Source organism: Malaya genurostris, chromosome 3, assembly GCF_030247185.1.
Source record: "Malaya genurostris strain Urasoe2022 chromosome 3, Malgen_1.1, whole genome shotgun sequence".
Taxonomy (NCBI): domain Eukaryota; kingdom Metazoa; phylum Arthropoda; class Insecta; order Diptera; family Culicidae; genus Malaya; species Malaya genurostris.
Genome location: NC_080572.1, coordinates 117,776,395 through 117,800,802, shown reverse-complemented (window position 1 = coordinate 117,800,802; position 24,408 = coordinate 117,776,395). Strand labels below are relative to the sequence as shown.

At 36.9% G+C, this 24,408-nt stretch overlaps 2 protein-coding genes across 4 annotated transcripts in view; one reads left to right on the top strand and one right to left on the bottom strand.

The window, feature by feature from the left end:
- Window positions 1–7,013, bottom strand: part of LOC131439120 (mediator of RNA polymerase II transcription subunit 12) — a 42,456-nt gene extending 35,443 nt beyond the window's left edge. For all 3 annotated transcript variants that reach the window (XM_058609746.1, XM_058609749.1, XM_058609747.1), the window contains exon 1: window positions 6,004–7,013. The gene's annotated coding sequence lies outside the window, so the exon portion shown is untranslated. The remainder of the gene's footprint in view (window positions 1–6,003) is intronic.
- A 7,608-nt stretch (window positions 7,014–14,621) lies between these two features.
- On the top strand, window positions 14,622–18,135 carry LOC131437153 (multivesicular body subunit 12B). The gene is made up of 4 exons (XM_058606317.1): window positions 14,622–15,561; window positions 16,615–16,765; window positions 16,970–17,146; window positions 17,209–18,135. Exons 1-4 carry the CDS (start codon window positions 15,101–15,103, stop codon window positions 17,326–17,328), a joined length of 909 nt encoding a protein of 302 aa, XP_058462300.1. The 5' UTR covers window positions 14,622–15,100; the 3' UTR covers window positions 17,329–18,135.
- The last annotated feature ends 6,273 nt before the right edge of the window (window positions 18,136–24,408 follow it).

Here is a 24,408-nt window from a genome sequence, read left to right as displayed (position 1 = left end):
ACGACTCACAATTATCGCGAACTTTTTTGACGATGCTGAGAGGTTGGTAATTCATCAATAATTTGCTACATTTAGTCGATCGCCATTCTTGACACACATATAACTGTTCCTATATGCGAAGGAGTCTCTATTATTGGTCGATCGTTAGTCCTGAGTTGAAACGGTGGCCTTTATTATCGTTCTTGCATGCTCTTCCTCTTACACTTCACTCACAGATCATCTCATCCATCAGGTTCCATACGAAAACGACACAACCTCACAAAATAAACTGGATGAACATCGTTCGGCAGCTATCAGTGGTTTGCTCACATGTTCAGTCTATATTATTCTATTTTATTTCACAATATTCCATCTCAGTATTCCGTGGTACTCAAACCACAAAAACCATCAAAGATGATCTTGATTTACCGTTCATCTGTTGTCATCGTGTGAAACCCAATTGGGATACTTTCATTACACTTAATTTTCACTTCACACTGGTAATAAGGGCCGGTAGTATGAAAATTAAATCTTATTTATTTAATTTAATAATGAAGCTAAAAACTGTAACACATATCTTTATATGAACATGAACTTAGCGAGGCACCTCTCGCCGATGATAACGCAAATAAGTGAATAATTTGTTGCTTATATGTTGCTAATTAGTTACAGTAATTTTGAATTTGTGGCACAATTTTTTAGTTTTTTTTTTGAGTACTTCGCTAAGTTCATATGAAGTTAGCAAAGCTCCCTTCCAAATATGCTTCAAAACAGATCGAAGACCAGTGAATAATTTGTAGCTAATTAGTTACGATAATTCTGAATTTGTTGATCAATTTTATTTTTTATTTTTTTGAGTACTTCGCTAAGTTCATATGAATTTAGCGAAGCCACACTTTCAAATATGCTTCAAAACAGAACGACGCCCAGTGAATAATTTGTTATTAATTTGTTGCTAATCAGTTACAGTAATTTTGAATTTGTTGCTCAATTATTTTTTTAGTTTTTTAAGTACTTCGCTAAGTTAATATGAAGTTAGCGAAATCTCTCTTTCAAATATGCTTCAAAACAGATCGAAGCCCAGTAAATAATTTGTTGCTTATTAGTTACGGTAATTTTTAATTTGTTGCTCAATTTTTGTTTTCACTTTCTTGAGTACGTCGCTAACTTCATATGAACTTAGTGAAGTTCTATAACAAATAGAAACTAAATTGAGCAACAAATTCGAAATTATCGTAACTAATTAGCAACAAATTAGCAATAAATTACTAACTGGGCTTCGATCTGTTTTGAAGCATATTTGAAAGTGTGGCTTCGCTAACTTCATATGAACTTACCGAAGTTCTTAAACAAATTAAAAAATAATTGAGCAACAAATACAGAATTATCGTAACTAATTAGCAACAAATTATTCACTGGGCTACGATTTGTTTGGAAGTGTGGCTTCGCTAACTTCGTATGAACTTAACCAAGTTCTCAAACAAATTAAAAAATAATTAAGCAACAAATACAGAATTATCGTAACTAATAAGCAACAAATTATTCACCTATTTGCGTTATCATCGGCGAGAGGTGCCTCGCTAAGTTCATGCTCATTATCTTTGTCAAATTGTAATGCAAATTGATTGTATCTGATGACGTTTGCAACACCGTCAAGCCCATCAACCACGGGAGAGTTATCGACCTATTTTTTTTCCAATAAAATTCTAAATGCTAAGCATCTCTCGTGGAGTAATCAGAAAAGTAATCCAAAAGTACGAGTTCTTCATGATGAACTCTCCGCTGGTTTTTAGCCAGTTTTATTGCCAAATAGCTCAACTAATATATCTTCTATGAGAAATCCTTCAACGATTGGTCTAGCTCTAGAAGATCAATGACACATTTGTAGTGAACTGATTACTGAAACTGGTGTACGGTCGCTTCGACGACGATCATTAGGCATACGACCATTAGGCATACGGTCAACTGGCATAAAGGTCATTTGGCATAAAGATATTTAGCATAACGATCATTAGGCATACGGTCATTTGACATAATGGTCATTTGGTATAATGATATTTGGCACAAAATATAAAAAAATACGGACGATCACAATTCACTTAACCAAGTGAACCGGTAATCCACCCGTATGCCAAATGACCGTATACCAAATGACCTTTATGCCAAATGACCGTATGCCTAATGACCGTTATGCCATATGGTGTGTATGCCAAATATCTTTATGTCAAATAACCTTTATGCAAGTTGACCATATGCCTAATGACCGTTGGCGAAATGACATGTAACCCTCAAACTGACTTTGATTTAGATCATCTACCAAATACATTGAGGATTTTAAATTAAGCAAGGATTAATTCAATAAGTTATATACTCCACTAGCTTAGAACAAATCATCCGAACAAATAGGATACAGATCTAATATCGGAATATCAATACAGCCATACATTTTTTAAATCATTGCATTATTGAAGTTAGGAGTCTATCAGTTCCAAAAGCTCAAACTAAATTCAGTTCAACGCTGCTGTTAAACCCTTAAACCTTGTGATCACTGCTGTTAAACACTTAAAAATCGTTGGACGAGACACGGGATGTCTTGGCAATGACTCAACTCAACATAGAACAATAAGTTGTTTCAATACTTTGACTAAAGATTTTGCTCAAACGCAATATTGGGTATTGTCTCCTACAGTTCACTTGTTGGATAAAAATCATGATGCTAACAATTGTTACTCATATTTTGGCTAGATATCGAAATGATTGGTCGACTAACACTAACTAACTCTTCTAATCTGTTCCGATTGTTTCTATCTTTGTCCACGTTAAGCATGGTCTAGAATCTAGAAAGTGAAACTAAATATTTTTTTTGTCATTCTCATATAGAAAGTCGGTAGATTCAAATGAAAGGTATGATTGCTTCATACAATTTTCCTGAATTTCATTTGAATCCGACATCCGGTTCCGGAATTACAAGGAAATATGTGCAAGCTATTAAAAAAATGCGATTTTCTGAAATTTTTACCGATTTTCACAAACAAAGAAGCAAATTTTTTAAAAAGTTCAAATCAAAGCTCATTGCTTAAAATATACTGTGCCATTTAATCCAGATCCGTCTTCCGGTTTCGAAAAGGGCATTGAATGTCAAAACATTCAAATCGTCATTCAAAATGACGATGCAAAACTAGTACGCGTCAGTACGTGCGGCTTTGCTCCGTTCGCAGCGTTGCTTGTTCAATTTTGTATAGCTTGCAGGCTTGCCACATTAAAATTTTTATTTTTCATGTGAAAAATATGTACATTTGTAAATCTTCAATTTGTACCTACTTGTTAGTGTTATTACAAAATCATGATAACGAAACTTTTCTATAAAAGTACACTTAATGCCTTCCTCATATAGAAAGTTTATGCAATCACTTGAAAATTGACTAGTTAATATCGGCCCGGAGGGCTATGTGCTCTATACCATTCGACACAGTTCATCGAGCTGAACAATGTATATGTGTGAGTATGTGTCAAATAATGTTACTTATAAAATAAAAAATTTCATAGTCCCATAGGTTACTATTGAATTTCGTCATTCTTTCATGGGATAAAAAGTGTTTAAAATTGCACACCGTCATTTAAAGGGACGATGCAAAGAAGGGTAAAATTTTACTCATTTTTTCTCAAAACTGATCCAATTTGTAGGCTCTATTCGTTACTTACTAAACGAACCGACTTCGGCTAAACTGGTTTCAAGTTCCCGGTTCCAGAAGTACCGGAAATAGTGGTTACAAACTCTAAAACGAGACACGCTCAATTTTCTCAGAGATGATTTCTGTATAAAATGTTCAAAACGACGAATGTAACAAAAAAAGATTCTTTTTGTTTACTTTCTCTTTCGATTATTACGGTACTCTTAGCTAAGCAAATTCATTCTGAAAGATCGGTTGCGAACTCCTTCAATTTCTACACAAAAATATCAAATCCTGAACCTAAATTTAGTATCGAGTCCTGACTTTACTTTTATCAAAAAAATATTTTATCGTAATTATCGCATTCTGTCCGGAAAACTTCACACATGTACCCTCCTAGGGTGCCATTTACAAAACGCTGATGAAACCGGTAGCTCTCTACGGACACGAGATGTGGACAATGCTCGAAGTGGACCTTCAAACGCCAGGTGTCTCCGAACGACTTGTGTTTAGGACTGCTCTTTGGCTGCTAGCCCAGTCCTATGGCGAAACTGGAGAATATACGTATATCACAATGCAGTCAGTTTAAATAACAAAATTAGGTTGGAAAATTTTGATTCGTATTTTTTACGTTTTGCCTTCGACTCTCATGCATTAGCAGATTACGCTAAGCAGACGTAAAGTTAATACTATTTGCCAGACGTAAAGTTAAAACTATTTGCACCGACGCACGGCACACTAGCCAACAGGTTGTAGTCATTCAGGGGTTTTTGTACCTCGTGGATAACCAGTTTGTGCAAAGTGCACATGACGTGTTTTTAACGTTTCGTCTTCGACTAACCGAAAAAAGTAACCTTCCATGGATAGCCATCAATTAAATTCACAAGTTGAACGGCACTACATTGCTAATGTTCTATGAAAGTCGTTGGTGTTAGTGAAAAAAATTACTAATTTAAGAATCTTCTAATTCATAACAATAGAATATTTATTTGAAAAAAAGTAGTCATACCCCCGCTAATGAAACAAATCGCGATAACAACGCGCTTAGGTTGTTAAAACGTCAATCCATGACCGACGAAATGAAAAATACTGAACTTCCTTCACTTACCAATCGTGTGCTGGAACCGTTCTGTTCTACAACTAAACACCTAATCAAAAGAAAACCAATTAGAATCATGTTCTTAGGAACCGTACCATCGATGCTTCTGTTTTTATCGTTTTATCCTACCCCTGCTCTTTCGCTTTCGTTCCCTTGTCGCCGGTTCAACATTTTACAATGAACCTTTCTGGCACAAACAGGTGGACAGGCATCCAGACATTCCCCGGTAGGTATTGATTTAATATTCACCTCCGGTTGACCTGTTTGCTGGTCCCGTAAGAATTTGTGATAAGACATCGACCCGGTCTAAAACCATGCATCCTGGTTTTGTTTGGGAGTCTATTACAAGACACTGCCGGAGAATCTATATTGAGTCCTTTTACTTAGAATAACATTTAAATGATGGGCGTGTCGTGATGTTGAATTCTCTAATACCGAGTTTAGATACAATTGCGATAATAGTCTCTTTAAATAAACAATAACGATCCCGATCCGTCATCACAAGTTAACGAAAATGAGTTTGTAAAGTACATCTCGAACAACATCTGATTTTATTAGATTTTGCATCTTCGCTCGGTAGGAAGAGCTTGACCTGGTTTTCTGTTCAATGCTCGTTTACTTGTTTCAAGTTGAATTATTTATTATAATCAGGGCGACATTCTTCATTAAAACTTAACATTTAGATTGTCAAGATGCTGCATTTTCGCTCTACTAAATCCGTTATGCCAGCCAAGTTTGTCCATTTGTTTTAGACTAGAGCCATCATAAAAGCTCGAATATCGGTGGCATTGGTTAAACTACCTCGATAGTGACAACCTTTTTTCGCAGCGATTAGAAAAAAAATAATATGACGTATCAATAATGACTACAAGCTCAGGTGTCAAAACCTACTCTAACAAAGGCGAAACACGATATAGTTGGATTTGTGCACTGAGCACTGAAGAATAAATTGCTATTAGAATCATTGTTCGACCCAATTTGTGTTTGAATATCTAATAAACAATAATTATGAAAAAAAAACTTTAGATTGATCAATTGCGCTCCAATGCAACATTTTTTGTTGTTGCTGTTTCCATAATTCTCCCTCATTTAATAAACTAATAACTTTAACATAACCATTGCATTGGCTGGAACACTTTGTACTTTGATTATAATTTTCTGACGGACAATAATTGAAGAATCTAAAATTTTATATTATATTAGAAATCTTGAGGTGCGTAGGCCGCTGATTCACAAATAAAATTATCACCTTACCTTACAGTCCTTGGACGTGTGGGCTTTCACTTTCTGTTACTTCCGGGCTGTCTGTTTCGGTCGTGTCGTCTTCGGTATTCCGAAGGCTGGTTCTGTGCCTTCAAAAAGCGAGATGACGTTTGCGATTTTCGAACAATGGGGAACTCTGCTCTCCCTTTGCTGATGGATACTAACACTTGACACGCAAGATTTACTGCTGAGCACAGAACTTTCTGCCGTCTGTCCGCTACACGAATCTGGCGCGGCTGGGATTTTACCACCGACGAGAAACTGAAGCTGGAAAATTAACAATTTTGCACTTCACTTCGTAACGGGAAATCTGTCTACTTGCTAGCTTTTTCTTCTTCGTTCCACTATTCCTCGATACTTTTCCACTTGCCCCTTTCGAAAAAAGGAAAAAAAATGCGAGTGCTTCCTCCACACCACCACCGGAAACACGAACCTACTACTTTTCACACGCACACACGCTAACGACGCGCGAATGCTCCAACTAGACACCTTTTGTTTTCACCTGAACAAGAAAATCCTTGAGCACTTTTTGATCGCAAACAGTAAATAGGGCAGTGATTTTCCGGAAATTGGTTGATGAAAACGTTTCTACTTATGCTTTCGAATTCTTTTCAACCAAAGGCAGATTTCTCACTTTCACGCACACTAACAAAAACGATGTCGCTTCAACTATACAGCGAAAAAGAGAACCTCTACTCACGGTGTACGAGCGGAATGAAGAAGTACTGAACAAGAAGAAACTCACGATCTTTCCAACCGGGTTGTGGGGAAATGAAGAAAATTTCCTTCACTAGAATACAAAATACACTCGAGAAACGCGATTAAAAGCGTCACAAATTATTGTTGACCGACACGGCGGGACTCGGGCGAGAAAATTTTACTACTTTGAGCGGTGCTCAATACCTTCTGCAACAGAAAATCCAATCTTTTTCGATCGACTATACGCACTTTTGCTGCTACTGCTGCTGACAGGAGACGAATTTGTAAGGTCTACAAAAATGGCGTTGCCACTCAGTGCAGAACACTTCGTACTGTTCGTATTACAAAAATGCAATAGTATTCGTGAAATCGCACACCTCTCCGAACTGAGAGACATATCTAGATCATATTTGGCATATACCCAGAGATGCCATTTATACAGATTTATCTATATTATACAGATTTTTACATGCTCATACAGATTTAGTACAGAGTACAGATTTTATACAGATTCCCTTAATTTAATACAGATTTATACAGATCTCACAAAAACTAAGAAAGAAAAAATACTTTTCTGTCTGAGCTATCTTTTAGTATTTTATTCCAGTGACAAGACAAAAGTCCATCAATCAACAGACAAATCACAAATTAATATGAAAATTTGTTGTGAAATCCATTCATATTGTAATTTGAAACCAATTTGAACTGATATTCAAGGAATTATTGGCATCATCAAATTTTACTGTCAAACTGCGAGTTGTATGACCCGACTTGACGTTGCATATTTGGCATTGACATTCCATGTCAAATTATGACGTCAACAATTTCAAACTAGATAAATATATGGAATTACAATTCAATTGTTGTGGATAAAAATAACTATGAAATTTCATCGCTGTATATTCTTGTGAGCAATGCAATGACTGATTGAATCTACCATCCTACAACCACAATCTATTGGAATAACATCTTTTAGTTGTAAGAATTTCATTTTATTAGTCTGTATTCACTAATAATACAGATTTTTTGTACAAAGCAATACAGATTTTCTATGAAGATATCTGGCATCTCTGGAGATGTCAGATTTTTTTATTTTTGTACACTGCACCATAAAAGTACTTATTTACAATGATATTATCACTATATAATAACCAAATGTCTCGGTTAATTTTCAAAAGGGTGTATAAGCAAGTGACAGTTTCTCTTTGTTTACTTTCTCTTCTATTAATTACCAAGCGGTTTCCACGTTTATCACTCAACTCTTTGCATGAAATGATATCCGAAACTTTCGACTTTCAAACAGAATACGAGGTCTGTTAAAAAAGTACCCGGAATTCTCATTTTTCTAAAAAAATATTTATTTATTCGTCTACATCTATATGGTCCCCTTCAAAGTAATCCCCCCTAGATATAATACACTTATGCCAGCGTTTTTTCCTGTCTTCGAAACACCCCTGATAGTCACTTTTTGTAATGCTCTGTAGCACTCTCAGCGATTCTGCCTTTATCTCTTCAATCGATGAAAAACGCTGTCCTTTCATGGGTCTCTTCAACTTTGGGAACAGGAAAAAATCACACGGAGCGATATCTGGTGAATAAGGAGGTTGGGGCATGATGAAAGTCTTCTTTTTAGCCAAAAAATCACGAATAAGCAACGATGAATTTTGCTGCCACTCGCCCGAAACATTTGAAAAAATATGATGGCATGAGCCAACTGATATGCCAACTTCATCAGCAATTTCTCTAATAGTGATTCGGCGATCATCCATAATCATTTTTTCCACTTTTCCCACATTTTCATCGATTATTGACGTGCTGGGTCGACCGGAGCGTTCGTCGTCTTCAACGTCAACGGCCATCTTGGAAACGCTTATACCACTCGTAAACACTTGTTTTTCTCATAGCAAACTCACCGTAGGCTCTTTGTAACATTTCGCACACTTGGTTACACTTTATTTCATTTTTCACGCAAAATTTAATACAAATTCTTTGACTCTTCAATTCTTCCATTGTTGAAACTAACAAAATCGCCGAGCTCAAAAAAAAACACGTCTACACCAGCCGCTACAAGACAGAATGTAAACAATGAATACAGCTGAAAATTTCACCATACATTAGGGACATATGTACCAACACTATAAAAAAAAATTTGACCACCGGACTCTCCAGACGCGCGCAATTAAAAAATTCCGGGAACTTTTTGAACAGACCTCGTAGTTATATCAAAGAAAATCTTTTTAATCACATCACAATAATCGAAAGAGACAGTGATTAAAGAGAAACTGTCATTTGCTTATACTCCCTAATGAAAAATTAACCGAGATATCTAAACGCTTTGTTTGTAATAACTGCTAATACGCAAACCTTTACACATTCACTTTTGAAGCTATGAAAAATAGAGAACGGATTTTAACACCAGATGACTCTCAGCGAATAGAGGGTCTTTCGGAATTCCTCTTCAAAGTGAATTTTGAATGCTGGCTTATTGGCCGCTATCACAAAAAACGTGAGATTAATTTTTTTATTATAATATTTACTTTTATTTGTTTCTCGCATCCACAAACGATGTTTACTAAATAGACTATTTCTTTGAACTGCATGACATCCTTCAATTATGCATTTCACTATTTTATCCTAAAACAAATAATTATATGGTAGGTGATCCTTGAATTTATTTATTAATTTATTTATTGTAAATTGAAGTCTAACTCAGATGACACTCGACTGAATGACCGTTGTAAGCCGATAATCGCACCGTTTATCGCCGCATCAACGCGCAAAAGAAATCGAAGAAAAGCGTTGTTGCGGAATGCTCGAGGACGAACATTTAATTATGACTTCCGGAACAAAGTGAGGCAGTCAATCCTATTGTTCAAAATATCTGCTATCATTAAAGCACGCGATAGCTCTCGTCTTACTTGCAGTGTGTCTAGACCAATTAGCAATCCGCGACTTTAATAGCTCGGTAGCTGATGAGGATTTGTCGAAGGTAAACGGCGGAAAGATAGCAGTAAACATCCGTAAAATGCTTAGCCTATCTCATCACGAATCCAAAGCAACGAGAAGCTTTAGCCACAATGCATTTGGGTGTTGCTTGAAGGTTAACTGTTCGTCAAGAAAAACGTCAAGGTCCTTGATATACGTCGATCTACCAATCATGAATCGCTCAATAAAGTATTCATATTTCAAAGGCACTTTTTTTCGTAAGCGTAATGATCGAGCATTTGTCTGGATTAACGGTCATATGGTTCAAGTTGCACCATTCCGTGATACTGGTAATAGTTAAATCAAGTGAAGTGATATGTGAGTGAAGTGAAAGTGGAAGTGAGATCGGTAATAAGAGCCTTGGTGTCAGAATTACTTTTTCGAACAGCTTGGGGATAGCGCTTATAGAAGTTATATCACTGTAGTTGTTTATATCTCTTTTATCTCCCTTCTTGTAGAATTTATCAGATGTTTTTTTTAAATAAGAGTGAATTTTACAAAAAAAAAAACAAATCGAGTCTCTCTCTCCTACGAATAAGTGCTTCGAAATCTTACAATTTTGAATAAAAATTCGGATTATACAACAATCGCAACCTTAGTAATGAAAAGAACTAAAAATAGCGATGCTGTCATTCAATTTTTTTGCGTAAGTTTGGCCCTCCGTGTTCAATGCCAACAATAAGGCGATACTCCAATTGTTAGAAAGAAATGACGAAACTATTTATTTTTGTTGTTTAGTACTTTTTACCACTGGAAATAGTAAACGAGACGATAAAATTACGAGTGTGAGGGCGTATATTCATAATTCACACAGGTAGCATAGAAGTTAATAAATCAAAAAAGGGTGAAACTCTTTTTATGTGGATTTATTCAGTGAATATAGAGCAAAAGGGGAAAATATTACATAATCTTTTAAAGATAAATAAACAGGTCATCTATCTATCAAAAAATGATCTGAGAATACACGATTATTTCTAAATAGGAAATGTTGTTTTTCTCCATTTGCTGTCAAAGTTTAATTTGCCCTTCTTTGAAAAACAGCTGATATGGAATGATTTATGGGCACTCATAGGTTCTTTTTTTTTTTAAAATATAACAGAGACAAAAAACGTACTGTCTGAGAGCCGTTTTGGTTCTATTTTTTAACAATGTCACTAGCAAAATTTAGAAATGGTATGACCGTAATAAATGAACAATTTAAAATATAACAGAAACAGTTGATTCATAAAAAGATCTATAGATAGAAATACAATATATTGTATTTTTATGACTAAATTTCCTTCCATAGTAAAAAATTGGGTTTTTTTAAAATGTACAATCAAATTCAATGTATTTTCGGTAATCTAAATTATACGCAAACAGTACATCTAATAGTTTTCCGAAAAAATGTGATGGAAAATCGTTTTATTCATTTTATTGATACATTACTTTAAAACCTATTTGATTTATAATAAAAAGTTTGTTTATAGCTCATGAAATAGTTTATAGCAATAAAAAGAAATGTGACCGAGTGTTCGATGTGAATTTGTGAAAGTGTACTCTTTAACAACGAATGGTATTATTTATCTGCGGTTATTTTTATTCAAAAACTCTTCCTCTCTATATGCCAGTGCCAGTTGTTTTTGTTATAGCTCCCAGATCTAAATTTTCAAACTATTGTAAGCTGTGTGGCATAACATTTTAACATAAATCGATACGTAAAAGATGGTAGTAATCATTTCAGTTTCAGACTTGCTTAATATCGGTATATAAGGTAACAATTAAGTTTTCCATATTTTTAGTAAAACAATAAATTGTTAAGGCTTTACTTGCGATCTTAGGAAAATAGCAAGTGTTGTAAAACGCAAAAGCAGTTCTCTCTACTACTGCTAGATAAACATATCAAATTATTAAGACTCGCTTTCTCATCTCATCCAAGTCAGTCGATAAAACAAAACCGCTTACGTTCGGGACGGAAGAAACCAGTGTGTTGTGTAGTGAACAATAGAACGACCTCTAAATAAGTGAACCAAACGAACAAAAGCTACCTCCAATACGAAAGAATACAATTGTTGTTGACTTCAGGCAGTGCAAAATTCGACCTTTGATACGAGAACTTGAAGGTTTGCTAAGGAGCAAATGCATCTTGACATTAAACGTGTGCATTTACTTCAATCCAATAAGACAAATGTTGTTTACATCCAGTTTTATAAAGAGTTGGATGCAATTCAATTCGCAAAAGATAATAACAATATGCACTTTGTGGAGCACGAAAACATTAAGTACAAAATTTTATTATATATAGAAGATAGTGCTATAGAAGTGCATGTGCATGATCTTCACTCAAGCGTCATCGATCCTTATATTCGCAAAACTATGTCCCAATACGGAGAGATTCTCTCTATCGAAAAAGAAAAGTGGAAGAACTTTTTCTAAATGACGTACGTGTGTTACGCATACACTTGAAGAGGCCTATACCTTCGTATATGACTTTCGGTCAGGATACAAGAATCCCATGCAAATAACTTGTTACCTCGCTTGTTACCTATGACAATCAGATGGCCATATGTTAATATTGCCGAAAAGCTGTTCACTACGGAAAGCCATGTGATAAACTGAACAAGGAGACAACTACACCAAAGGACAACGGTGCTTCCTTCACACCAACCTCAAGAAACCCCAGTACACCTGTGACAGCCACCAACAACAATGAAGCATCAACGAAACCATCATTATCCCCTATAGAACAAAGTACACCAGCTGCAGTTAACAACTTACCCTCCAACCAACCAGCAACTGCAACCAATGTACAACAAGGCGCATCTACAGCAACTTGCAACGAACTCAAGACTGCGAACAATACCACCGATGAGTGCAATGGATGACGAGACGAGCCACGAACAAAGTGCCCCTCAATCCTCGCAGGAGGGAAATGGAAGCTCCTCTCCCCCTAGAAAAAGGGTGACAACGAGATCCAATACAAAAAAATCTTTTATTTAAAAAATCGGCTCAATCGGTCACGTAAAGCTTGTGCGCATACAGGCCTGACTATCTTTTAAGTAAAAAAAAATATTAGGAAAAATGTACTAACATAAACTTATATTTTTCGTTTGAATTTTCACTAAGCGAAAGTGATGGTCGGACCGACGACACGACCTGCCACTCGCCTATCAAAACTGTATCGCAAATTTAACTACCCCTCAGTAACTCGAAATGTCAAAACCAAATTGTACAAAAAATTATTCAAACTGGCAACAAAAGCAAAAATTGTTGATTTAGAATAACAGTTACCTTAGTTACCACTGTTATTTTGTTGGTAAATAAAAATAGTCTTAAAGTGAATCAAAGTGTGACTGTGTTTACTAGAAAAATGACTTCGTCAGAAAAGTTTCAGGTAAGGTATTTCTAAAATATACGCATACGAGAGATTTTTCAAATCCTTTATTTTGCAGGATGCCCGTTGCAAAGCCGAGCAACAAGTATCTGCCAAGCTGAGCTGCAAGTTCCTTGTATTATTACAAGAAATTGAGCTTTGTTTTTGTTTGTCAGCACCAATTCAGCAGCATTCAAGAATGATTTTAGGCAAATGGCATCGAGTCGGATTCGGATCTCGTCGGAGCGGTAGGAAATTATTCATGTGATCAATGTTGTATAAATAATAAAGCATCCCTAATGAAATCAGTTCAACATTTTATTTCTTGTAGTAATTAAAATCCCAGTTAAAATCATTAGGTTATCTTTAACTTTTCAGTGCATTAGTCAAAAGATATGACGCGAACGTTGGTTTCTCAGGTGTATCGAAAATGAGTGTGATAATCCAGAGGACAGTGATAGACAAAACGTCCTTAGCATATCGGTAGTAAAATGTGATAAGGGCATATCGCACGATAGGCCCTTGCAAATGTTACAAAATATAATGCTCATTGCTCGGCTCTACAACCTCGGACGTCGATAGAAGTCCAATCTAATTGTGCGCTATATGCTTGAATTTCATGTTTAAAACTTGAGTAATGAGCATTATTTTTCGTAACTTTCGAAAGGGCATATCTCATGATATGCCCTAATCACATGTTAGTACCGATATGTGGATTATGTATCTGATTTTCAAGATAAGTGTATTAAACCCTTGAGAAAGTCGGTCGGTTTTCCATTACGCCATTTAGCTTACAATATCTCATCGTATCGGAATTTTCCGACTGTGTCAACTATTTGAATCCGTTTGGTAATTTTTTTTAGCAATGGGAAACCTGAAACCGACCTTCCACTTTGCTCCATCGAATCAGCCAACGACATAGAAATGTTTGATTAACACACCAAATCTATCAGGCGGTAATGTTTCTTTTTTCGGCGGAAATGTTCCAAGCTAGTGATGTCGTTCATGTCAGCCATCTAAGGCTGGAGGTCATATTCGACATTTTTTCTGGATGAAGTCTTTATTGACAAGATTTTCCGTGAATTTGCAGAGATTGGACACCGACTTTGCTCTGAAAGAAAATGAGCCAGGTCCGATTTTTCGCTAGTATAATTCATTGAATTATTTACCTGCAGCAAACCCCCGTTATGTTCCGGTGGCAAACTATTTGTTTATTTGTATTGGGACTCCTTGGAAACTAGCTCGTAGCAACTAAACAGTGTTGCTCGACAAGATAATTTTTATCAAATACGAGGGATCGCTCAATTTTTGGTAACTGATGGTAAATCATTACCGGACATTTTTCAAGCCGATTTTTCTTCAGAGTGCCTGGTCGTGTCGTCGGTCGGACTGTTCCAAAATAGTTGCAGAAGAATTTAGAAAAGGTTTGAAAAATTAGATCTGGCATCCCTGTTCACACAAGATGTTTTCTACTTTGAAGTTAATACAAAACAATAATCGTGTGCATACTGAGCCAACTGTCAACATCTGACCCAAATCTGTATATGCTTCTCCTCTTCCTTCCCCTTCAAAGACATAAGAAAATAGCTGTTGTTCTTTTGGCACGTTCTGCACTGTGCGATCATCAGCGGCTGCTTCGTCAGTTTAGCGTGGTCCATTATGTAGTTTGTTCGGGGTTGTGCTTCTCCTAATCTTACATTTCGGAATTCATTCACCTTCCTTTGTGTGATTTTTGTTGTACTCTTGAACAAGTAGCAGTGTGAATTTCCATTCAAATCGAATGAAATCTTATTTTTACAAATCAATTGTGGTGTTTTATAGCTTGGTAGCGTGAGACATAGAATGTGAAGGGTAGATAATAAAAGTTGGAAATTCCAACGCTAATTGATCTAAAAGCATCCTGGTTTAATGTGAATCATAGCAGTTCGAGTGCGTCGAGGTGTTCGTCAAACTCATCAGAAGATTTTATTTACGGTCTTGAATAGATAGCACACTGATTCATCGTTGTTTAGATTGCAATTCAGTGATAACATAGGGTTCAATAGTAAAATCATGTTGAAAACAAAATCTCAACAACAAAAGAATATTTTGAACACGATTATCAGTGTTCTGCCAGACAATCGGCCTATTACTTCACTCCAGCTTGTGGAAGATTTCGAAAAATGTCCACAACACTTTCAACCTATCAATAAAACATACGACCAAGATCAGGATGCGGATCTTTGGCGAGAGAATATACTGATAGGTAAGAAAAGGGCACGTTACTTGTGTCAATCGAAAACCGAAGGGCTTCCGGATTACATACTGGAAACACTGAAAGTAATCGGAGATAAGGAAGCCTTACCAGAGGGGTTTTCGCAGCTGACACGTACAGCGGACACCGAGCAGAAAGCCTGGCGAAAGAAGCAGCTCGTTTATCGTCTTGCCAAGAAAGGGATCGCCAAGCAAGCTATCACGGACATTATTTTATGCTCACGCCTTAGACAGGCTCCGGAAGGATTCACGCTTGCCGGGTAGGTTTTTTTTGCTTGCACGTTTTGTAGTTTACGATTAAGATGATGTTCCTAATATATACAAGTATATCTAATGTGAAAATATACATATATGATAAAATTTGTAAAGCTTCTTTTTTGTTTTGCTATTTCGTAGCAGTCCATATATTTTACTATATCAGTCATCAGGGAACTGATCCAGGCTGGAATTTCATCAATTTGACGTAAACATTCCAAATGGACCTAAAAGCCAATGATAGATTTTCATTCTTTATACTTTCTGTTCTGATAATAACATCAATTTCGTTAAAGTTGAACTATTTGTGTTGAATAACATCCAAAGTTATTATTTTGCTATCATCACTAGACAGTTAATGAGCATTAGTGCTTAGTTTTTTTAGTTTATAGTCTAGTTCATCAAGACTTGTTGTCAGATGAGCATTGTCCTAATAATAAATAAATACATAATATCGGCGAAATAATCGAAAGAGAAAGTAAACAAAGAGAGTCCGTTACTTTCTTTTATACCCATATGAAATGTTCGTGACCTATATCTATTTGATAGCAAAATGAAAATTCTACCCAAACAGGGATGTCGGATTTTTCAAATTACTCGATTATTCAATAGCCGAACATAATTGTTATTATAGGATTATATCAATTCGATTATTATTGAATTTATCGAATAGCCTTATAATCGAATATTAGTTTCAAACTAATCGATTGAATATTGATTTATTATCTGGCTTTTTAGTTGATCGACAATTCGACATCTCTAGGCCTATTATAAATTTATTTATTATTGGGTTAAACAAAATTTTACGATGAAAATTAATTCGAAAAACGGTGCTTACGATACTTTGTTAATTTCCCATTTTTTATGGTCAGTGAACGTTAAACACTGTTTGTACTTTTTGTGTTTGAAAAATTAGTAGGACTAACTTTTTTATCTAATTTATGTCCAGGTTTATATTTGTAGTTTGTTTGAATTCGACACGTTGACACTTCAAATGAACAAAAATATATACAAAACTGTTTCCTTATTTTTGTAATTTACCTAGTTTTATATTGCAGCGATATCAACGGCATATTAATATGTTATAAAACGACGCTGGTGGCACACCGTGCACCACCTAGCATCCCATCGAGACAAAGCATAACTGATCTCGAGAGAACAATAGAAGATCTTAAAATACAAGCCAGCCAAGAAAAACAACTCTATCCGGTAAGTAGTTGTTTATCGATTCCTTCACTTCAACCCCCATGCGGAACTAATTTCCAATTCGTTGGTGCGGGTGGCTGTGATGAAGTAGAAGCCTGAAATTAGATTGCTTACGCGATGGAGCATGGAAAGTGAATTTCAAACACGTGGCTTAAACTTACGGAGTATTTTGTTAATTGATTACTCTTTTAACTGATCCGTTTGCAGGTGCCATCTGAACCTCTAGATCATGACTACGAACAATTACTGCCATCATATCAGCTGTCACCAAAACGGGCTGCCCCAAACCCTCCGATATACAGTACGGGAACGTTGAACGTTCATGCTGAGATGGAGGAAGTGCCGTTCGTGCTAAATCCTGCCCTTTGTAGGTACTCATTCGTGGTGCGTAAAAATATAAGTCCCTAGAATCGATGAATACCGTCTAATGCAATCGTATTTTGCAGGTTCCTTCATTATACGAGGCAAGTGCTGCTAAACTGGAGTACGATTTCCATTTAGAACGGCAGATTCTTTGTACAACTAAAACAACGAATGCTCAGAATACGAATCCGTTCTTCCACTAGTAGTTGTTTGTGCACTTGGGTACACCTTTGCCGAGGAAAGTGATCTTTATTAGTGTTGAGTGATAGCCTTGTGTAACCCGCCCACGTTATTAGAATTTTCATTATACCGAAGTACTTCCTGTAGACTTCCATTTAGAGTCGTTGTTATCCCAATTTATACAGTTACGACGGAAATTAATTCAAAGTATTTTTGAAGTCATAAACAACACGAATGAATTTTCTGAAGTACGTTTGAAATTAGTTTTAAAATTTAAAGTTTATGCTTCCGGAAAGAAATACGCAAAAGTACCATTAGTGAGAACATTAACTAATCAATATGTGCACTCTACAGCAAGACTGGCTGACAGATGTTTTTTTGTAAGAAATTTGAAGACTAATTGCGCAGTGTTTTATGTTTGCCTACAGATTAAGGTAAAACCTTACGTTCGTTACATTGAGAAACAATAGTTTTCGTCTGATATTGACTAGTCCCCTTGCATTATAGAATCAATGAGACGATCTAGTAATTTTAGTAATCACAATCATCAATGACATTGTGTTGCCAAGAAAATGTCCGCCTTATGTTAAAACAGTTGTGCGTATTCATTCGTTTGATTGACACGTGAAGAAAATCAGTATTTGAACAAATCATAAAACATAAGTAGAATCCAAAGGCGGTCTTTTTGCCAATAACTTGTAAAACAAGTCGAGAGCAGTTTCAATGGACCCAACATTTTTTATTGGCAAATATCTCAATTTTTCAACATACCTTTGTTTTTTTCCATTATATTGGCTTTATTATCTAATACAATATATACAAGCAACATAGCTTTTTCTTATAAATAAAGCATAATGATGACCAGCCTGGAGAAACAACAAGAAAAACCGTAAGAAGTGTACGGTAAAGCGTTAGTGATAATACAACGGCATCGTTCACTTACCTTATCTATAGTTATGGTCTTATGGCATCCTTTACTGTATCAAACATACGGTTCCAACTAACTCGCTATATGGCTATTTGTGGTTAGTAATTCAAGATACGGATACTTCGTAGAACTCCCTTCACTCGATCGGTACACCTTGCTCACTGCGCTCATGTTCTTGTTTCAACCGAATCAGATTCAAGATCAATTCCCACTGAGTTATCGTCCGGCATCCTAATGACATCGTAGTCGTTCAATTTTAGCTGTGCATAAGATATCATGTGTTAATTCAGTTTAGTTTTCAGGTTTCTTCCGATTTACTGGGACTCACCTACCGGATTGAAAACATTACTTGGCAGTAAAAACAATAGATAAGGTTTCGCCAAACAAGTAACGCAAACGAGATTGCTACCAGCGAGTTGTTCACGAGGAAGTACCACGTGTACGTCCCGTCACATGTGGTGGAGATCAACGGTGTGGTCCGTGACGAAAGTCTGACGATCGAAGATCTGATGAAGGACGGGGTAGGAGTGCAAACAATTGCACTCCAAATCGATAGATGGAAAATTTTACCAATCGGACTCGTTTCGTGTGACTTTTGCCGGATCTGCACTTCCAAATTATTTGGTAGTGAGTGGAGTTCGTCTACCTGTTCGGCTGTATGTACCGCGGGTAATGCACTGTACAAGCTGTAAACAGCTAGGGCATACGACAACCTATTGCTGCAACAAACTGCGATACGCAAAAGTGGAGAGGCTCATCAGAACAATCTCTGCAGAAGAGCATCTGAAGTGTTTCTACTACGGGGAGAATCCTCATGAACAATCAGTGTTCTCTACGTACATACAGCATGCGGAAAAATTGAAGCGATCCGTGAAAGAACGTTCTAAACGTTCTTACGCGGAAATCCTAAAAAGAACCACTCCATTGAACCCTGAGAACCCGTTTGCACTCTCGCCAGTTGAAGAGGATACCTCTGACGACTCAGTCGAAAGACCTTCCTACACGCAGGTTGATGGAAGTAGGAAAAGATAAAATCTGGCTTCTCCCAAGCTTCCTCGTGAAGGCCTCAAACTGTCTTCTTCGTCCCAAACGATCAAGCAAAAACGAAAAGTGTTGACTCAAAAACGAAGCAAACACCTCCTGGTTTAAAAAAAAATTAGAGATGATAAGGAGTACCCAGCACTTCTAGGGGCATCAAAAAACAAGAATGACCCCAAATCATTACCAGAAAATCATACAAACGCTGGCTTATTGAAATATTCTGATATCGTGGACTGGATATTAACAGCCTTCAATATTACTGATCCTCTAAAAAGCCTCTTAACTGTTCTACTACCAACAGTAAGAATATTTTGAAAACAGATTACTGAACAATGGCCCCTCGTTACAGCAATCGTATCTTTTGAATGATGATTTACCACTGAGAATCGAAGATATGATCATTGCGCTTCAGTGGGATTGCAGAAATATCATCCCAAAACTTTATTCTTTCAAACACTTAATACATACTCACAACTGCGATGTATTCTACCTGAGTGAAATGTGGCTTACTTCTAACATCAACCTCGACTTCCATAATTTTAACATAATCCGCCTGGACCGAGAAGACTCTTACGGAGAGGTAATTTAAGGGATCAAAAAATGCTATTCATTTTACCGTGTTATCCTCCCCTCAACACCAGGAATTGAAGTTGTTGCTTGCCAAATTAATTGGTTTTTATATCGTTTATTTATACCCGGTTTTAACCTAATTTTGGTCGTTCGCCGGGTTTGAATCCAAAAAGGGAGGGGAGGGGGTTTGAAATCATGCGGAGAAGGGGAGGGAAGGTATTTGTAAATTACAATATGTTATTTTACAATTAATATTTATCAGAGGTTCTAGAGTTTTGATGGCCGCGGAGGAACATCCTCGGGGGGACCAGCCCCGGCGGATGGCCGCAGACTAAGTCCGTCCTGTTTTAGTTCACTGTATTATTCCGACCATCGTTTGGATTGTTGGTATGGCTTGTTTCAACGGGTTGCCAAATTAATATTAAAGGCAAAGATCGATCTATGTATAGTTTCCATCTACATTCCTCCCAGAGTCTCGATAGGGCATCGACGGCTTGACAGACATCATAGAACTTCTTCCTTCACCGTGACTGGTTTTAGGGGACTTTAACTCGCATGGTACAGGATGGGCCTGCTTATATGATGATAACCGCTCTTCGTTAATCCAAAATCTGTATGACAACTTCAATAGGACAATTCTAAACACTGGGGAAATGACACGGAACCCTAGACCGCCAGCACAACCAAGTGCGTTGGATTTATCCCTTTGCTCGACCTCGCTACAGTTAAATTGCAAGTGGAAGGTTATCTGTGATCCTCGCGGTAGCGATCACTTGCCGATCATGGTTTCAATCGTAAACCGCTTAAGACCATCGAAAACAATCAATGTTTCGTACGATCTCACACGAAACATTGATTGTAAAAGTTACTCGAGCTCGATATCGGAGAAACTAGAAAAATCACAGGAGCTTCCTCCGGAGGAAGAGTATACATTTTTGGCTGGCTTGATCCTCGACACTGCACTTCAAGCAGACGAAACGAGTACCCAGCGCGCGAACTAGCATTCATTCTTTCAACCCATGGTGGGACAAAGAGTGCTCAGAGCTGAAAACGAAAAAAGCCTCAGCCTTCATATCGTTCAGAAGCAACGGAACCCCAGATAATTATCGGAAATACGCGGCGTGAGAATTTCAAATGAAAAGTGTGATTAAAGCTAAGAAACGTGGTTACTGGCGAAGGTTTGTTGACGGATTGACGAGAGAAACAACAATGAGCACTCTTCGGAATACGGCCCGACGCATGCGCAATCGAAATCACGCGAACGAAAGCGAGGATTTCGATTCTCTTCCGTCTAGACAATTGGATGGAGACAAATGGATTGCTTTCAGATACACAATTTGGGATCCGCGGGGGCAAATGAACGAACGATTGTCTAGCGTTGCTCTCAACAGAAATTCAAATGGCATTTGCTCGTAAAGAACAAATGGCGTCAGTTTTCCTCGACATGAAGGGAGCATTCGAATCAGTTTCCAGTTACGTTCTATCTGAGAAGTTGCATCAGCATGGTCTCTCACCAGTTTTGAACTACTTTGTATATAATCTATTGTTCGAGAAACACATGTATTTTGAGCATGGTGATTTGTCGACAAAACGATTCAGCTACATGGGTCTTCCTTAGGGTTCATGCTTGAGCCCCCTTTTATACAACTTTTACTTAAACAACATTGATGAATGGATCAACACATCTTGCACGCTAAGACAACTTGCCGACGACAGCGTTGTGTCTATTATAGGACTTAAAGCGTGTTGAAAATATCATGCGATCATTATGCAGCATATGATTGTTCTATTTTTATGAATAAGTTGCGGGTGCTACTTGGGTCCTTGGATTGTAATTTCTGTTGACGAAGGATACTCACAGCCTCAATCCATTAACTAGTTATTGTATTCAACTCTAATCGACTCTAACCCATCCCTCAATACTCCGGCGAAAGACCACAAAGGTTTAAAGCCAGGGTTGGATAAACCTATTACTAACCCTTTACTGATCACGCATAAAAATATTGTAAAAATAAAGAGGTAAATCTAACGAATTTTGTTGTTGACTTAGTCACAATAACACTTCTGGTTTGATTCAACCAGCATTGAATCACTTGAATCTTTGATATCTCGGTTTGAAACAATGTTTTGGTTTCGTAGGTAAGTAATCGTTTTGTTGTTTTACACAATCGAATTATTCGTGTGTTGTGAATTGTAATTGTAAAGGGTGATTTTTTAAGAGCTTGAGAACTTTTTTAAACAATAAAACGCATAAAATTTGCAAAATCTCATCGGTTCTTTATTTTAAACGTTAGATTGGTACATGACATTTACTTTTTGAAGATAATTTCATTTAAATGTTGACCGCGGCTGCGTCTTAGGTGGTCCATTCGGAAAGTCCAATTTTGGGCAACTTTTTCGAGCATTTCGGCCGGAATAGCCCGAATTTCTTCGGAAATGTTGTCTTCCAAAGCTGGAATAGTTACTGGCTTATTTCTGTAGACTTTAGACTTGACGTAGCCCCACAAAAAATAGTCTAAAGGCGTCAAATCGCATGATCTTGGTGGCCAACTTACCGGTCCATTTCTTGAGATGAATTGTTCTCCGAAGTTTTCCCTCAAAATGGCCATAGAATCGCGAGCTGTGTGGCATGTAGCGCCATCTTGTTGAAACCACATGTCAACCAAGTTCAGTTCTTCCATTTTTGGCAACAAAAAGTTTGTTAGCATCGAACGATAGCGATCGCCATTCACTGTAACGTTGCGTCCAACAGCATCTTTGAAAAAATACGGTCCAATGATTCCACCAGCGTACAAACCACACCAAACAGTGCATTTTTCGGGATGCATGGGCAGTTCTTGAACGGCTTCTGGTTGCTCTTCACTCCAAATGCGGCAATTTTGCTTATTTACGTAGCCATTCAACCATAAATGAGCCTCATCGCTGAACAAAATTTGTCGATAAAAAAGCGGATTTTCCGAATGGACCACCTAAGACGCAGCCGCGGTCAACATTTAAATGAAATTATCTTCAAAAAGTAAATGTCATGTACCAATCTAACGTTTAAAATAAAGAACCGAAGAGATTTTGCAAATTTTATGCGTTTTATTGTTTAAAAAAGTTCTCAAGCTCTTAAAAAATCACCCTTTATAATAATTGTATGCCCAACTGTACTGCCCTGAGGTTTTCAATCCTTATCCAAATTATCAGTTCGGAATGAATTAAAATCAAATTCTTATTCAGAATTACATGTGGAATGCAGTATGAAATCCGAATCAATGTGGAATCCACCCAATGAGAAAGCGGTTATATATTGTTGGGCGTTGAGCGTTTGTTGAACGAAATTCTCGTTCAGTTTGTTGGAACGGTTTGTTATTGTTTTCTTTCCTAGAAATATAATGAAAGATGATTAGTACGACCGTACAAATATTTTGCATTAATTATGGTTTCGGCTTTAGCGGTCTGTTAAATAAGAACGGCTGTTATATACTGCCCGACGTTTCAACCACTGGTTATGGTCTTTTTCAAGAGAAATATCTTATCGTTCCTTTCGGCACTTTCGTTTGCCGATTTTAAAACAGACCGTTAAACCGGGTGCCGTTTTTTTTCGTTCAACAAAGCCGGCAAACAGAGGTCCATTGTTGAGCCATTTTTAATATGATGAGTTGGAGCCTCACTGGACTAGTTTTACTGGATAAAAATCATATTAAAAATGGCTCAACAATGGACCTCTGTTTGCCGGGTTTGTTGAACGAAAAAAAACGGCACCAGGTTTAACGGTCTGTTTTAAAATCGGCAAACGAAAGTGCCGTGTCGGCCTCCCGTTGAACGATTTATTAGACATTCATCGGACTAGCGATTCAACGTATTGAAATTATTTATTGGAATCCCACATTATCGAAATGATTTTTCAGTGCTCGATCAGTTCAGTGCTAGAATTTTCGCCCCAATTGGGTGTTCGATCAAGCCGATTCACAGTAACATTTTAAAAATTATTGAATATTCGCTCATTTTATGAATGTGTCAGTGCAAAAGTTAGGCGACTTACGCCATTTCACTACACTACAGCTAGAGGTATGGATGATGCTCAATAGTTTATGTTAGAATTTTAAGAAGAACTGGTTATTTACTAGTTCTGTATATCCAAAAAACTTGAAGATTGAAATTTATTTATTCAGTTGTACATATTTTTATTAAAAAATAATCTGAGAATCAGCACGAAAACGTGTAGAATCGGGAAAGAATAAGAAGAAAACGAATTGACGATTCAGTCCGCATCTTCTTACTCAAATTTCGACAAATTTCTGTATCAACGGTTGTAGGCGAAATTCATTCGGAATCGGTTGTTGTATCAGAGTCGGAATTTATTCGGAATTCATTATGATTTCCACATGGAATTCCGAATGAAAATTTCTAGCCGATTCGGAATTCATTCGGATCTGATGATGTAGAATTCCGCTTTGATTCGGATTTCATACTGAATTCCACATGGAATTCTGAATGAAAATTTTTCGCCCATTCGGATATCGTTTGGAATTCATTCCGAACTGATACTGTGGGAACAGAATATTTCTACTTTATGTAG

Excerpts from the sequence above, each read along its gene's own strand:
- LOC131437153 (XM_058606317.1), top strand. The coding sequence starts at position 15,101 with ATGTTGAAAACAAAATCTCAACAACAAAAGAATATTTTGAACACGATT. Across the intron at positions 16,766-16,969 it reads AAGAAAAACAACTCTATCCG|GTGCCATCTGAACCTCTAGA; the intron begins GTAAGTAGTTGT and ends ATCCGTTTGCAG. Across the intron at positions 17,147-17,208 it reads TTTGTAGGTACTCATTCGTG|GTTCCTTCATTATACGAGGC; the intron begins GTGCGTAAAAAT and ends CGTATTTTGCAG.